The sequence below is a fragment of the Nilaparvata lugens genome, chromosome 3 (assembly GCF_014356525.2).
Source record: "Nilaparvata lugens isolate BPH chromosome 3, ASM1435652v1, whole genome shotgun sequence".
Taxonomy (NCBI): domain Eukaryota; kingdom Metazoa; phylum Arthropoda; class Insecta; order Hemiptera; family Delphacidae; genus Nilaparvata; species Nilaparvata lugens.
In genome coordinates, this window is record NC_052506.1 from 94,406,352 (window position 1) to 94,424,996 (window position 18,645).

Sequence of the window (18,645 nt, forward strand, 5' to 3'; positions counted from 1 at the left end):
CACAAGTTATGTAGGCAACAATACACAAGACCTTCGAGTATTCAAGCAGCTATAAAGACACTAGATGAACAAAATGAACCCAGTACATCAACCACTGGAGTTACTCGTAGAACCCATCAGGACAATTTTGATTTTAAGTTGTGTTGTTTTATTTGTGGAAAATCAGCAAATTACAGCTCTAAAATTCCAACTCAATATAGAAAACCATTTCACGAAGTAACGACGATCGAGTTCAAAGAAAGTTTTTAACAAAAGTGCAACGTTAGGAGTGACATATGGGGTGAAAATGTAAAAGCCCGACTTCTAAGTGCAATAGACTTAGTAGCAGCAGAAGCGCGCTATCACAAACATTGCTACACAGAATTTACTAAATCTAAACCTATCTAAATCTATCATTATCATCTGGTTTCATCAGTGATGAGTCAGTCAACTGTGACCAAGCCTATGACATAGGTTGTGCTGCTATGAAGACAATGGTAGGAAAATCATTTGGGAAACTGACATTAAAAAGAAAGGACATGGTTAAGACCCAACTAGCACACAAATTAGTTAAAGTCAGATCCAAAGAAATACCAGTCAACTCTCAACAGCTCTTCAATAGAATACTCTTTGTGTGTGATAGCTCTCAAAAATTGAAATTGTATCTTGAATATGAACTGTCTTCACATCCACCATCTCTCTTCGACAATGTTTCACTAAGAAAAGGAACTAAATCATCTATCCTGAAAGTGTTTCAAGATGCTGTAATAGAGGAAGAAGAAATTGATCAAACAAATTTATGTGTGATTATTGATGGAGGATTTCTCCTTCATTATGTTCCCTGGCCACAAGACTCCACTTATGGAAATATCATACACATTTATCGAAAATATGTTGTAGAAAACTTTGGAGAAAATGTAGCGGTTGTATTTGATGGCTATCCAGAAGACTGTACAACTAAACAAGAAGAGTAGAATAGAAGAGCAGCAAAAAAATCCTCAAATGACATAGATTTTGATAGGAACACAAAATGCTTAACATAAAAGGAAGTATTTTTAGGCAACAGAAGAAACAAGAAGAAGCTTATATTTTCAGTTTCTGAAGAGCTTATAAGTTCAAATATCAATACAATTGTTGCAAAAGACGATGCTGATATTTCCATTGTGACGACTGGAATAGAGGAGCTGAAGAGACACAAAACTGTTATGTTGTATGGTTCAGACACTGATTTGTTGATACTGTTGATAGCTCTTGCCTCTGAGAATCAAGAAATCTACTTCTGCAAACAGATAACAGGAAGATTGCATGGAAAAGTGTTCTACAGCATTTCAAAGATAATAGATAAGGTGAAAAATACAAGGAAGCTTTTACTGTTTGCTTATGCAATAACAGGCTGTGATACAACTTCTTCTTTTTTCGGCCTTGGAAAAATAAAATCTTTAGAAATTGTTCAAAAATCAGAAGAAGCTCAAAGACAAGCATCAGTGTTCATTTGTGAAGATTCATCTAAAGAAGAACTGAAAAGAAATGGTGAAGATTTTATTCTGAATTTGTATGGCCAGAAAAAGCACACAAGCCTCAATGAAGCACGTTACTTCATGTTTACAAAACTAGCAAGAAAATCAAAACTCAGATCTAATTTTGATCTTGCTAAGCTTCCTCCAACGTCTGAAGCTGCACATCAACATATATTTAGAGTGTATTTGCAAGTGCAGACATGGCTTGGAAATAGAATGGATGCTACAGATTGGGGCTGGAAGATGGAAATGGTGAAGAAAAATGGTGATCACAAGAAAAGTTTAAAACCGGTACAAAGCACCAAACCCTTTGCACCTGATGACCTTCTGCACCTTGTGTCTTGTAGCTGTAAGACATCATGTCTTAAATATTGTGGGTGTCGGAAAGTGGGACTTGATTGCTCTGCCATGTGTGAGCACTGTGATGGTCTTTCTTGCGAAAATAGTCCTAATATTGATGAAATTATTGATCACGAGATTGAATTGGATTGTCAAGAACAGTAAAAGAAGGAAGAGAAGAAGAAGAAGAAGAAGAAGAAGAAGAAAAGGAAATGAGGAGGAGGAGGAAGAAGAGAAGAGGAAGAAGAGGAGGAGGGGAGGAGAAGAGAAAGAAGAGGAGGAGGGGAGGAGAAGGAAAAAGAGGGAGAGTGATTTTGAGAGAATGACTATTGTATATAGTGTGAATATTAATTTAAGTGGTGGGTGGGCGGTCCGTGATGGTGTTTGACACCTGCCGGTTTGAGCCAGTCAGGGACACGGCGGGTCCATAGGTGGTGGATGATGGAACAACCCTAAATGAGGGTTAGGAATAATCCCCCGAACCAAAACTGGCTCTCTTTATATGCTTTTGAAATGCTTCTACTGCCAAACACTGAGATCTAATTTTGGGGGTTGAGGGACCCCCTCTACCCCCCTTCTTCATGGTTTAATGAGCTTGGTAATATTAAATTTGAGCTAAGCGCCCAAAAATACATATAAAACAACTGAAGAAAGATTTTCTGTCCGAGTGAATGTGTTAATCATATAACATGCAATAATAATGATGATAATGAAGGGTTGCGTCAAAGCGTAGCGCGTTGCTATTCCCCCTCCTAACGCAATATTTCTTATCGTTGGTATGCTAAATTATACATCGTTGGATTGAGACAGAATAGATCTATAACCTTTGTTGGAGGCTTTTCTCGATAAAATGGCATACAAGAAAGTTAATTGAGAAATAATAAAAAATTTAGTTGTAAAAATTCAATTTTTTTAGATATATTTATTTTTATCAGGATAACTGTTGAGTTTATCGTGAAAGTGAATAGAATCATTATTTTAGACTATTATATTACCAACCATTTGAAAAAAAAATCAACTCTATCCGATGATTGGTACCTGAGATATCGCGTTTGTAGTAACTACCTGTTTTTTCCAACTTCAAAGGGTGGTGGGGGGGGAAGCAAGAGGGGGAACTTTGTGGACTTTTGTGTACAAACTTCTCTTATACCAATATAACATTGGGTAAAGTTTCAGCTTTTCACTAATTAGTTCCGACACAAAACCTTTATTGACTGGGCTAGTAGCACGAGAATGAATGAGTCGAGATGACCATTTATCAGCCACAGCGCAAAGTACCCCCCCACCTCAGCGCTTACCAGAGACAATCCTATCACGGTCACATCTGTAAACACGATATCGAGCATCGAACAGCTCGCTATCATGAATTTCATCACTCAGCCAGGTTTCAGTTAAAGCAACAATGTCAAAACTTTCACCCAGCACAGACTTTAGTAATTCGTGAGTCTTTGTGCGACAACCTCTAATATTCTGATAATTTAATTTAACTAAGAGAGAGTTAGAATTCAAAACAAATAATTAATTTCAAAAAAGAATAAAACAACGGCAAGGTCCTTGTGCGACAACCTCTAATATTCCAATAATTTAATTTAACTAAGAGAGAGTTAGAATTCAAAACAAATAATTAATTTCAAAAAAGAATAAAACAACAGCAAGAATTTGAATATTTTGCGACTGAGTAGCGGAAGACAGGAGAAACAACAGAATGGATTGATTACAGCCTTATCAGACAGTCAAAAATAAAATTCTCGTATCAGACAAGGCACTGTGTTAAACTCGGTTACCTGCAAGTTTTACAATATCGCTATCAAATAGTTGAAGTTTCGTCTCTTCCAATCTTAATGTTACCTGTTCTATCTATCCATAGAAACTTAAAGTTCATTTCTTTTTTAACTTTTTTTGCCTTTGCAAATAAAATAGCTCTCTCTTGACAGAGAGACTGATTAATATAAATCGGAGTATCAGACGCCAATCCCAAGTGTCTGGTTGACAGAGTCCTCTTCACACGACGCCTCTCCATGATCCTCTCCTTCACTGTACGGTGGACAAATTCCACTATAATTCCAGGCAATGGGCGGTTGTTCCTCTGCTTCAGTCGATGACAAGCAACGATCATATCCTCCTTGATAGGGACATCTAGCGCCTTTCCAATCTCCATAACGATTCCGGCAACGTTTTCATTCTGGGAGCCAGGTATTCCATGGATTTCTAGAGTATTTGATCTTGAATACTGCTCCAAATCAGTCAATCTCACTGAAAGTTCTGTTACCTTTTTAGACAATGCCAACTTATACGATTTGAGAGATTCAATGATTTGATTCTGCTTTTCAATGATGAGTTGTTGAGCAGATAATAGTGCAGGGTTCTCGTCGAGCTTCTTGTGACACGATTCGAGTGACTTACCCATGTCGGTTTCGATACGCTTTAATCCAGAATCGAGTTTTTCGCCTAGGTCCTTTATTAGGATTTTTAAACTTGCAATTTCATTATTCAAATCCTGACTTAACGCATCACCACCGTCGCTATAACTACGACTCAACCGATGATCGTGAGCACAATTTGAGCACAACCATTCACGTCCGGATGTTTCATAAACACTCAACTCTGTTTCACCAAAACCCACGCACTGTCCATGGAAATTCTCCCTGCACTCACTACACTGAATTTTGTTCGTAGCCTTGTCCTTCGAAGACCGCACGATCAATTTGTTGCATTTATGGCAATTCATACTGACTAGACACGCTCACATGCTCACGCTAGACATGCTAAGCAATTTGATAAGGACAAGTGAGGAATATGGGCTCACATTAAATGCCAAAAAAACAAAGTATATGGTCATTACAAAGCATGAAATTCCACAAGAGCACCTTTTTGCTGGACAGGATATGATAGAACGGGTAGAGGCATATAACTATCTGGGAACCCGCGTCAGCTGCAATGCAAGTCACATGCCAGAAATAAAAATGAGAATTGAAAAGGCCAGAGCTGCCTTTGTAAAAATGAGAACACTTCTGTCGGCTCGTGACTTGTCTATTGAGGTTAGGACCCGTCTCTTGAGGTGCTATGTGTTCCCTGTTCTCTTGTATGGGTTGGAAGCATGGACACTAAATAGGGAATGTGAGACCAGACTTCAAGCATTTGAAATGTGGAGCTACCGGCGGATACTCCGTATATCGTGGACAGATAGAGTCACGAACGTAGAAGTTCTCAGAAGAATGGGTAAGCAGCTAGATATTGTGCGTGACATTAAAATACGAAAGTTGACTTACCTTGGACACATTATGAGAGGACCAAGTACATGATTCTGCACCTCATAATCCAAGGTAAAATAGTTGGTAAGCGCTCGGTGGGACGCAGGAGAATGTCTTGGTTGAGAAACCTGAGGGAAGCGTTTAATTGCACAACCAATGACCTATTTAGAGCGGCTGTGAACAAGGTAAAAATCGCCATGATGATTGCCAACCTCCGAAATGGAGACGGTACTTAGAGAAGAAGAGACACGCTCACTTTTAGATAGATAACGGAGCTCAATCGCTTTACGTCCGCTCTCATCAGAGTCTGATAGCTAACTCGGCCAGATTGTATTGGCCAGATGATGAATTAGAATAGAATTATGTAGTTATATTATATTAGTTGAATGAGAAGATTTTCAACAAGGACGAAAGATCAGCTTTCAAAAGAGATAGAGAGAGAAGTATAACGTTGCTACTTGCCGTGAGACAATGCAATCACTCGTCATCAGAAAGACACCTGCGATGAACCTATAGGATTAGTGACAATGGACTATAGATATACAGTAAGTTGTGTGGAAGGACCTACGACAACATATTGACAAAGAAGAAGAAGAAGAAGAAAATAACACAAACAGCAGTAGCCTTGTTTGTAAACAAAGTTGACCCGGTGAGGGAGATGAATGATCTACTGTATACGTTAGGCCAGTTTCACACGGCAGAGACCTTGCTCCTGGAATATCATATTACGGAAGATCATATTTCATATTTTGCAGCTCTCCTGTACTTTCACATGGGGATCTTACGAATAAGCCGACAGATCCAACAACTATGCCGACGTTTGCTCAAACCTATGACTCATCACTTTTTCTCAAAGTCTAACTTCCTTAAGAATATAGATAGAAGATTTCTGATTTCGGATTTGGATTCAGCGACCTCAAATTCTTTAAAGCGTAAGTCCCATTTTCAAAAATACCCGAAAACAAGGGAGTTATAGCTGTTTTTAATATAGCTTTCCATTATCATATGATTATATAGTACATACTAAGATAATAATACTCCTGCCTCACAAAGGGACAGGCAAAGGTTTTAAGAAGTTTTTGAACACCTGAGAAGTTTATACATAAACATTTTTAATTTTTAAAATTCTAGTTTTCCAAAAAAATATTGAACTATGAAAAGATGAATCCAAATATGAAATCATAAATCATCTCCACTCATCACCCAATAAAATAGGAGGAAAAGGAATGTTGTACAGTAAAATTCACTGAATTTCAATTGTCATTCAACAATCCAATTTATCAGGTTCAAATCGTTGAATATCACTTTAAATTCCCAGCAATTATTGACTATTTCTTTTTACAATCAGAAAAATCTATTATGAACATACAGTATAAACATTGTGCTGATCTGAATCGATCTATGGTAATAATAGGAATTGAGAGAATAGAAAATGTCATGGCATTCCAAGTAGTGATGTCTGTGTATTAGAACTGCTGAGTTGATAATGCATACTGAAAAAAAGTCATGAATAGCTCAGACCAGCCTGGCGACTTTGATGCTTTTGAAACCAGAATCTTGTTTTATTTTTATTAAAGAATGATACGGAATGAAAACCATGTATCATAGTACAAAGCTTTGTATCATGAGTAAGATTGACAATCATGGCTTGTCGATTTTAGTTGCTGACCTAAATCCTCATTCCTCAGTCGTAGAACTATGGACCAAGCGCGAGCATTTGCCTTTTATGTCATATACCGTCGACACAAACTTATGAAATTTATGAAAAGCTTGATAGCTTGAATAGTGATCTGATATGTGTTACACGTTTTTATTCTAAGACATAATATGTCTTAGACTAATTTTTAATGTTTCTTCAATCGGCAGGAAAACTTTGGTTTTTCAAAGTTATCTTACTCCCTTATTTTGGGGTATTTTCAGAAATCAAGATAAATAACCTACCAAATTTCCTACACGAATACAGTGTAAGTTGTATTATAATAGCTAGAGTACTTACGTACTGTATAGTACAGTACCTGTTCGTTTTTACCATATAATTATATGATAATAGAAAGCTTTATTAAAAACAGCCATAACTTCCTTGTTTTCGGATATTTTCGAAAACGGGACTTACGCTTTAAAGAATTTGGGGTCGCTGGATCCAAATCCGAAATCAGAAATCTTCTATCTATATTTTTAAGGAAGTTAGACTTTGAGAAAAAAGTGATGAGTCATACTTTGTGGAAACGTCGGCACAGTTGTTAGATCTTGCCTCTGCTTGCCTCGAGGGGAAAAGACGTGACAAAACGAGGTTCCTGGATAGGAGTCACCATGTGAAAGACACGATTTGACTCAATGTACTTCGACAAAAAAACGAGAACACTGTTCAGTGTTCAAGTTGCACGTCTCCTATCGTGTGAAAGAGGCCTTATTGTTATGATGAAGATGAGGAACAGATGTTAAAAAGCAGACGTGTATAAAAATTAGACTATTGCTATTGTAAAGTATTATGAATGAATTAAAGTATAGGAATGAATTATGAAGACAAGGATATTCTGATACTATTGTTTGGTATTATAGGAAGGAAACTATTTTTATGTTATTCACTTGATTGAATGGAATTTTTATTATAGATGGTAGTTAATAGATAATTATGTGTTCTTATTGTTAATTAGGTGCAGAAGTACTTGAGAGTAATTTTTATAGAACTTTAGTATTAGAGTTGAAAATGATATTGCTATTACATTAAAGGTTGACTAGGACTTTGGAAATGAATTAGGCTATTAGTACTTATATAGATTTTGCTTTGAAATGATAATTATTCTAGGATTGAGTTTATATTGGAGCTTGAGTTTATATTCCAGTTTGATTGGATAAATAATTAGGTATAGATTTGTTAATGTCAGATCAGTAAAAATTGTGAGGGGCTCGGTCGGTTATCCTTTCCCCCAGAGAGCTAGAAACTAACAATATTATTTGGGACTGGGACTTCCCATATCTGTGTGATAACTGTGACTGTTCTGATAGAACTCTACTGATTGTTGCACCAGACTTTTAGGTGAAGGTAAAAAGTGTTCCAGACCACTCACTACACTACCAGTGCGAGACTAAAGCAGCCATTCTTCAGTGCGTTATGAGCTGAGTCATCTTTTGCTACATCATCGAAACCGCTACGCTACCTTCTCTTCCGAGATGCTACAGAAATGTGAGCCAGGGCCAATCACTCTGTGCCCGATCAGCCACAGACACTTTTATCCATCCATCGTGTCTCAGCTCTACTCTTCGGCGAAAACCAGAGTTACAAGGAGACGACAACGAGCGTACTAGAGCGACAAGGAGGCCAACTCTCCCCTGGACCGATGGGCGTGGATGAGATAGCTATCTCCAATCTCATGTATGCTGTGCAGCAGACGGAGAAGCTGCAACCGACGTCGGTCGAGGACAACACCATGAAGTTCATCTGCGGAGGACTGATGCTCCTTTTCCTGGGGCTGTTGGAAGCCTACTACTTGTACGAGAGGTGCTACTTCCTGGTGTGTGGTCACACGCCAACTTCACTACCACGATGGAGGCGCGTGCTCTGTCCAGCAGGCCCGGAACCGGCAACAGTACCTGTAGCAGCCAAGCCACTCAACTCAGCGCCCCCAACTGCGATTCCACCAGCAAGCAACTCCATCCCTTTGGTCGACACCGCTCAACCAGTGCAGTACAGCAAAGTGTTATTGTGGCAAGTGTGAAGTGAAAAGCAATCAAAAGTATGGAGTGAGAAGTAATCGGGAGGGATAGTCACCCTTTTGCGAAGAAGGGGGTAGTATTTGATTACTTATTTGATGATTGATTTTTTTTGTGTTTTATATTTAAGATTTTTTTCAGGAGAAAAGACTCTGATATTAGAATAATAATTTCCGTAGTTGGACTTTAGTGAGATAATATATAATTTAGTGAGTAAGTAGTATTTTTGCAGCGACAATAAGATTCTGCTAACTTATGTCTAAACGACTCTGGGAACCAGCAAATTCAGGGATATTTGCTAGTTCTCACGGATGAGGCGGCTCCACGAGGCAAGGACAAGGCGGATGTTTGGTAACCTGTAGATATTTTCACAGAGGAATACTGCAGACCTGGCAAGTACCCGCTTGCCAAATCTTGTGAGAACCGACTCTTTCAATAGCAGCAGTTAGGCCTTCTGGCACACTGACGTGGAGAGGGGGAAGTTTTCTGGACGGAAAACCTTCAGTCGTTAAACAACCGAGGTATCGAGCAGATCAAAATCCAAACCGTATTGCAAAAAGTTAAGTTATTTTTCCGGCATTATGATATATGTGAGTGTCCTGTGGTTTGGGATTACGGTGGGAGTGATAGCTGTGGGTAAGTGCCTAAATTTCTAGCTCATTATGAAACATTTTCACCCGGCCGAGACCCAAATTAGTAAAATTCTTGTTGAAGTAAAATTTCTAGTTAGCAGAATCTTATTGGCAGGTATTTTTTGTAGGAATAATATTTTGATAAAATGTACTGCATATTTCGTTCTTCAAATTGGAAGTAATTGACAAATTAAATGAGAAATTCTTTAGGAAATACAATGTTGTTGTCTATCCAGTTCCCATGACTCCCTTGAAGTAGTAATAAGATATCTTCAACCCCCATCAAGGGCGGTTACACAGATGTAAAGTATAGGGAAATTATGTTTGACGCATTATCACGTCAGAACTACTGAACTGATTAACTTGAAATTTTGCATATAGATTCTTGCTTAACCGAGGGTGGTTATAGACCAATTTTAAATTCTTCAAGATTTGATTACATCAAGTTTTCAGTTTGTCAAATTTCAAATATTTGTCATGCTTCCAGTTTGTATGGAAGCAGCAGAAGATTTCTCTTAAAAGGGAAATTAGAAGATAGGTATGATTGGGGATCCTTTTCGAATGATAAAAAAAGGTTTTCCGTCACACCCAAATTTTTTCCGCCATTTTGAATCCAACTTCTTTTTTAATTGAAAGGTGGTCATGCTGATTTACTTGAAATGCAGCATATAAATTCTTAATCAACCGAGGATTCTTATAGGCCTATTTTGAATTCTTCTAGATTTCATTATGTCAAGTTTACATGCTAGTTGATTAATGAAATGGAGTAGGCTGAAAGTTCAGGGTAATCAACTTTCAGTGATATACAACAGTATGCAGTGGGAGAGAGAAAGTAAGAGAGAGTGAGAGAGAGTTATCTAAACACATAGGTAATATTAATTTCATTACTTGACTCAAAAGTCATGTGTTCATTTAGTGTCGAAATCATCAATCTATATAACTCTCATATTTGTGGATAATTGACAGATTACAATATAAACATAGATTATAGAATGATTAGGAATTTAGGATTTTTGTAGAATCTTTAATTAATTATACCAATACATAGGCCTACATCACTAAATTGTAATTATCTTGTGAAATATTTCAGGTGGCCATTTATTTCTTCATAAATCTCCTGTACCTGGCACTGTTCTAAGTGGAACAAAGATTTTGGATTGGGCAAATACAAAAATGTAAGTTCAACAGTTCTCAGCTCCTGTTATTCTTGTAATAAGAGCGTAAAACGCGACTTTATCGCTCCAGTCAAAACAGTTACCACACGACGTGTAGCAGAGTGTGGTAATTTTGACAAGAGTGAAAAAGGAGCTTTCCGCTCGAATTACATACAAAATTTCTCCTAAAACTACTGTAGTAATTGATTCCAATACAATAAAAGTTTTTTTATAGTTTATCCAATTATTTTGATAAATCAATGTAAAAATAATAAAATGATGCAATTTAATTATTCTATCCAATCATAATAATTTATTTTATAATGATTTATTATTAGTGATCACTGGAGCATGAGAGCCAACACTCTGTGAGACTTCGTCACCATGACTGTAGGAAAGGGGGCGGAAAATAGGGACAGAACCTATTAGAATTGCATTTTTCTAAAATGTAGCTTACTGCACAAGCGTTGCGGTTAGCGAGCATGATAACTGATTGGGATGGCTGCAAAATGGCTGAACCGACAAGCGCGCGACCTAGTGAAAAGAATTGTACCTAACTTCGTTTCATCCAGCTAAAAACAGGATTCAGATATTTAGACTTATGGTTAAGTCAAATTACCGGAAAATACTATAAGTAGACTAAACTAAATTTTTTTTAAAAATAACATAGACAACAGAATATATTTTATTGTAGTATATTTTAATGCTGTTTTATTATTTTTATTTACATGTATTTCGAACGGTAATTATTTAACCTCAAAACTCGAATTACATAATGTGTGTTTGCTACATTTCTCATTGCTTGGAGTTGAAATAATTATTACTGTCAATAGAAAAGAAGCATTATTTATTATTAAATGATGAGAAGTTATTATTTAATTATGATTTGAATAAACATTATTATTGTTTTGTATTTCTAGATTGGGATTTTATCATAAATATGTAGCCATACAGCCATTGATGATTCTTATCTAACCACAGAAATTCTTACTAGCTCAATTTTGATTTTCCTGCATTGGTTATATGGAGTATAACCTACTAACTATTTTGCTTTGTCATGCTGCAAATCTGGAGTACGCAAAGTATTACTTTGCGCACTAGAGCGGAAAAGTGATTCTTTGTGGTCTGCAGTCAGTGCAGAAATGGTCACTTTTCAAGGTATCTGTAGGAAAAAGCAATTTTTAATAACTAAAGATGATATTGTTATGCATCTACATAAATTGGCGGAACTTTGGACATATCAATGTCCATTCTTCGGAAAGAATATTCAAAATATCCTTACCACTAACTCTCCACCAAAACGGCTCTCTTGGCAGAGAGAGAGAGAGAGAGAGAGAGAGAGAGAGAGAGAGAGAGAGAGAGAGAGAGAGAGAGAGACAAATAATGTGACTAGCATTGATAACGTCTCGACGTAAAAAGTGTACGTGTGTATCGGAGCCATGTATCACCCCGATTTGACCGCTGGGCGCTAGTTGTGTATGTCCATTCTTCCTATTTGACTCCAAAAGTGTTCCATTGATTTATCTTGACTTGTGATGAATTCTGAAATCATGAATACATCGAGTTTCTAGCTCTGACAGTATGTTGAGAAGGTTGAGGACAAAGGCCAGGAATCCCCCGGTTTGTCAAAACCACACCACCCCATCAACTTTTTGATAACCAGCACTTATTGATTTTTGCAGGCTGTCACCATGAGTGAGAAAATGAACAGTGTTGATATGTTTGCTACGCTGAGTGACGGAGGTTCAAAGTTATTAGTATTTGTGGTTATCAGTATTTGAATATATCTTTATCTATCACCCACATTGTCTTTGCAAATGATATCTTTATCAAAACAAAATTCAGAAATAGAAAGTCAAAACATTAGAATGAATGAGTGAGACGATGTGTTCGCTAGAACCAATTGGACAGAGATTATTCATTCAAGATGACTGTATCTTAATGAATGATTGTTTGCACAATCATGGTTCTAGCCCAATCTTTCAATTAGCCCAGACAATGAAGGTCCAAAAAAGCAGTTTCGATCCGAAAATTAAATAAAAGCTGTATCTCCCACCATCGATAGAACCCTCCCAGAGGGTCATCCTCCCAAAGTCCCAAGAAATCCCCTTGGAGCTTTCCCCCACAGCAACCTAAAAATGAAAAATGCAGGTAATCACGGGAAATCAATTATCTCTATAATCATTGATCAAGAACAATTCTAATATACGTCATTTAATTCGTTACACTATGGACTACAATATTGCTGATATTTATTTTTTCAATAAGATGAACTGTATTCTTGATAAAATAATATAATTATATTTAAAAATTAAGTGGGTTTACAATTTGATTTTTTTGTTTTTCTCAATTGACTTCGAAGCAAGTGATTTTAAAGAAAAATGAGTCAAATGATTAATGTAGCCACTCTCATTGCAAATTCAATATTATGTATATTGTTATGTATTTTTGATTCGATTCGAAGCCGTGAAAGGGGAAACAGTAGACGCGGTACGGCGCGGCTGACTCTCTTCGCCATAGTGAACAGCAAACAGGAAATCAATTAACTCTGTAACCATTGATTGGAAAAAATCTATCAAATGTCATTCGATTCGCTTCATCATGGACTACAATAGTAGTCATTTTCATTTACTCAATAAATCAAACAGTTTCCTTGATAAACTAATATAATATGTAAAAATTTTGGGGTTTTTCGATTTGATTTTTTTGTTTTCTCAGATTAACTTCGAAGCAAGTAATTTTAATGAAAAATGAGCCAAATAATTAATGTAGTCACTTTCATTGCAATTGTATTGATGTATATTTTTATGTATTTGCGATTCGATTTGACGCTGTGGAAGGGGAAACAGCCGACGCGGTACGGCGCCGGCTGACTCTTCACCATAGTAAACAGTAAAATAGTACTGCTTTCTAAGTTGCATCTTATTTACACTATGGCGCTCGAAACAATCAATTTTGTCTATTGTTTTGACATGCGCTGAAACTAAATTTTCACCTTTTAATTCTCTAAATTCTAAAAATTAAAATTTTTGACAATTAAAATTTTTGAGTTTGATAGCTGATAGTTTGAAGCTGCAACTGTATGGCTTTGATGGCGCTGTCCTTTGATGGTTCTTTTCATATTTCGACAAAAGGTACCAGCAGGTTTTAATTGATTCTCACTGCTATGAGTATCATTCTAATTGGATGAAAACGAGAAGCAGGGCCCCCCAGGGATCAGTACTCGGTCCCCTTCTTTTTGTTCTCTATATAAATGACTTACCTTCTTACTTTGAACCAGCAAAGAGTGTTTTATATGCAGACGATGTTAGTATTATACTAAAAAGCAATAGTCAGCCCAATGCCGAACTGGAGAGCAAAGCAGCAGTTATTAAATTACAAAAATGGTTGGCTGCTAATATGTTAATTCTGAATAAAGAAAAAACAAAAGAAACACCTTTTCGAACTACTAAAGGGGTAGCTTCAGAATTGAAGGCAATAATATAGATTCTGTAAGTAGGTAGTATAAGAGTTCTTGGAGTGGTTATTGACTCTGATCTTTCATGGAAACCTCATCTGGAATGCCTGAAAACCAAACTTAATTCAGTAATTTTCGTTCTCAGAAACCTAAAGGCTTCTCTGGATTCGATGGCTCTTAAAAGTGTGTATTTCGCCCTGTTTCACTCCCTTCTGAACTATGGAATTATCCGCCAGAGGGTGGCTTCACCCCCATAACCCTCAAAAACCCCCACAATTTCGGACTTTTTTCAATTTTCCCATTTTATCTCATGAACCTTGAGTTTCTCAAGAAAAATCATTCCCGAGAAAATTGAGGAGAATAACATTTCCAATAAATTGAGTCGTCGCGGATTCTACCATTTTTGGTTCCGGAGCTTCGAATTCTCAAAAAAAGGGTATTCTTTAAAGGGTTTTCAAAATTATGCAAACCTACCACTTCTAACCTATACAACATGGATATTTTTCTAGTATAGATAAAAAACCACACATCATGTGGAAGAGCTATTCATTATTAACAGGATTCCTTAGGAATTTTCGAATTTAGTAGTGGTGGGAGGGGTAATATACCCAAAAAAGAAAGTCATGTCCTACAGCAAAAATACAAATTTTCCATTATAATACCTTTTCAAGGCCTTCCTAACAAAAAAATACATATTCCGGCTGAAATCATCTCACCCGGGCTATTTTCTATGAGAATCACCCGTTAGAAACATTTAATTTCAGTATTTCCCAGTGGGGGGTACATCATAAGGATACGTCAAGGATCAAAACTTTAAACACTTATAACTTTTGACAGAATGATCAGATCTCCTCGTACTACAGCTCATTGGTTTTTTACAATAATTGTTACATTTAAGACTCAAGCAATTTAATCCATTTGGAAGTGCAAGGAAATCACAGTGCAATTTGAACAGTGGATAGTCAATTTGAAATTCAGTTGCTCAACTCATTTCGGCTTGATACTATCATTTTTAATTTGAGTTGATCAGAAATATGCATTGTATATAATGTTTATATTTCAGTTTGACTAATCTCTTATCTCAGTCTCGCTTTCATTCATAAACATGATAATCCTAAATAAGTTGATTACCTTGAGAATGTAGCTTATTTAACGTCGAACAATCTACAATACAAACAATCTTAATTGAAATACTATAATGATGATGATTGGAATTTTTGCCTGTGATTGATAAAAAGTCAATTTGAGAGCCTTGAAATTTGTACCTGGAAAATGTTGCATTATTACTAGAAATTTTGTTATTTGCAATATTAATTCATTATAGGTACTGTGCATCAATTTTTGTGATTGAAGACATTAACTACTTTATTCTAAATCACGATAAGGATATATAGGGGAATTGTAAGATGGGGATAACTTACATAGTTGAATTTACATAGCATCAATTTGAAAGCTCTGATAATAATGATTGTGAACGGAATTGCGATTCTGGCTTGATATTGACTCTTCATGTTCAGTGAGAATAGAAAGCTTCAGAATTATTTGTTCTCACCATATGTGATAATATTGGTAATATTTGGTAACATCTGTTAATATTAAAACCGAATGAGAAACAAATCAATCTACTTTCAGCTTGAAAATATTTACAAGTTATCAGGAGTACAGTTTTATCATAATCACAGTTAGGCCTACCCTTTTATTCTCTTTGCTCACATGATCTGATGACATTCATTCCATTATCAAGTGTTTAAATTGTAAAAAGTAATCAAACAAGAAAAAACACAATAGAAACTATGAAAAGAAATTGCTGTAATCAACTTGGTTGATTCTCAAAAATTTTAATATTTAGAATTAAGAGTATTGAAAAGTGAATATCATTCAGATTCAGCTGATATCAACACAATAGACAAATTTAATTGTTTCGAACGCCATAGTGTAAATGAGATGCAACGTAGAAAGCAGTACTATTCAGTTTACTATTATGGTGAAGAAAGTCAGCCGACGCGGTACCCCTTCCACAGCGTCAAATCGAATCGCAAATACATAACAATATACATAAATTCATTTTCAATGGAAGTGGTTACATAAATTATCTGGCTCATTTTCCATTAAAATTACTTGCTTCGAAGTTAATCGGAGAAAACAAAAAAATCAAATCGAAAAACCCCCAAATTTTTACATATATATTATTTTATCAAGGAAACTGTTTGATTTATTGAGTAAATGAATATGACTACTATTGTAGTCCATAATGAAGCGAATCGAATGACATATGATAGATTTTTTCTGATCAATGGTTACAGGGAGTGGGAGAATTCCAAGTTTTTTGAAGTAGGGCCTACAACTAGTTCGGATTGACTCCCCTATCATCACCCTCAATGCCCACTTCTTTAGTCTAAACACCTCCACTACACTGCTAGAATTACCCCAAAAAATAATTCCATAGTTCAGAAGGGAGTTAAACAGGGCGAAATACACACTTTTAAGAGCCATCGAATCCAGAGAAGCCTTTAGGTTTCTGAGAACGAAAATTACTGAATTAAGTTTGGTTTTCAGGCATTCCAGATGAGGTTTCCATGGAAGATCAGAGTCAATAACCACTCCAAGAACTCTTATACAACCTACTTACAGAATCTATATTATTGCCTTCAATTCTGAAGCTACCCCTTTAGTAGTTCGAAAAGGTCTTTCTTTTGTTTTCTCTTTATTCAGAATTAACATATTAGCAGCCAACCATTTTTATAATTTAATAACTGCTGCTTTGCTCTCCAGTTCGGCATTGGGCTGACTATTGCTTTTTAGTATAATACTAACATCGTCTGCATATAAAACACTCTTTGCTGGTTCAAAGTAAGAAGGTAAGTCATTTATATAGAGAACAAAAAGAAGGGGACCGAGTACTGATCCCTGGGGGGCCCTGCTTCTCGTTTTCATCCAATTAGAATGATACTCATAGCAGTGAGAATCAATTAAAACCTGCTGGTACCTTTTGTCGAAATATGAAAAGAACCATCAAAGGACAGCGCCATCAAAGCCATACAGTTGCAGCTTCAAACTATCAGCTATCAAACTCAAAATTTTAATTTTTAGAATTTAGAGAATTAAAAGGTGAAAATTTAGTTTCAGCGCATGTCAAAACAATAGACAAAATTGATTGTTTCGAGCGCCATAGTGTAAATAAGATGCAACTTAGAAAGCAGTACTATTTTACTGTTTACTATGGTGAAGAGAGTCAGCCGGCGCCGTACCGCGTCGGCTGTTTCCCCTTCCACAGCGTCAAATCAAATCGCAAATACATAAAAATATACATCAATACATTTGCAATGAAAGTGACCACATTAATTATTTGGCTCATTTTTCATTAAAATTACTTGCTTGGAAGTTAATCTGAGAAAACAAAAAAATCAAATCGAAAAACCCCTAAATTTTTACATATTATATTAGTTTATCAAGGAAACTGTTTGATTTATTGAGTAAATGAAAATGACTACTATTGTAGTCCATGATGAAGCGAATCGAATGACATATGATAGATTTTTTCTGATCAATGGTTACAGAGATAATTGATTTCCTGTTTGCTGTTCACTATGGCGAATAGAGAGTCAGCTGGACCATATCGTGTCGACTGTTTCCCCTTCCATGGCGTCAAATCGGATCGCAAATACATAACAATATACATAATTGAATTTGCAATGAGAGTGGCTACATTAATTATTTGACCAATTCTTTTTAAAATCTTTTTCTTCAAAGTTAATTGAAGAAAACCAAAAAAATCAAATTGCAAACCCCCTCAATTTTTAAATATATATAATTTTATCAAGAATACAGTTCATTTTTTTGAAAAAATGAGTACAAGCAATATTGTAGTCCATAATGTAACGAATTGAATGACGTATAATAGAACTGTTTCCGATAAATGGTTACAGAGGTAATTGATTTTCTGTGATCTCCTGCCTTTTTCAACTTTGAGGTGTGCTTGGGTGGGAAAGCCCCAAGGGGATTTCTTGGGTCTTTTCGGTGAATGGCCCTCTGGGAGGGTTCTATCGATGGTGGTAGATTCAGCTTTCATTTGATTTTCGGATCGAAAAATGTGTGCTCTAAGATCAGCTTGATAAATTAGCCACTAATAATCCAAATATATATATATATATATATTAAAATCTCTAGTATTTAGTAGATTTATTTGTATCGCATATATATTTTTATCTCAGGGTGCAAGATTCGGCACCTGACGGAATGGGTAGAGCCATTCATCTAGTGAATTAGAACTATAATAAATTATCGCAAATTGTATTGCAAAAAATTAAATATTATATGCATATGTTTTAATAGCCTAGATTTCGTACTTCTTTGATTTAATAGAATTTCTAAAATATTGATCTATATTTTGCTTTCAAATAAATACCTTTAATACTAATTTTACTTGCGCAAGTATTACTCTTATTAATTTCTCAATTTATATAAAAACCCTTTCGGCGAGCTAGCTTTGATCATCAGATTAATTCGAAGCACTAGGGCGCCCATCACTAATTCAAATTTAATCACTCACGTGTCGAAAATCTTCTTGTAAGCCGCCGATGTCGATCCAACTCCATGCGGTCCGGG

The 18,645-nt window shown here is 36.0% G+C and overlaps 1 protein-coding gene across 3 annotated transcripts in view; it reads left to right on the top strand.

Moving 5' to 3' along the window:
* The window catches only part of LOC111049630, a 311,297-nt gene that overhangs the window by 49,287 nt on the left and 243,365 nt on the right, over positions 1–18,645 (top strand). For all 3 annotated transcript variants that reach the window (XM_039425126.1, XM_039425128.1, XM_039425127.1), the window contains exon 3: positions 10,520–10,604. In XM_039425126.1, coding sequence (XP_039281060.1) covers positions 10,520–10,604 — 85 coding nt within the window. The remainder of the gene's footprint in view (positions 1–10,519; positions 10,605–18,645) is intronic.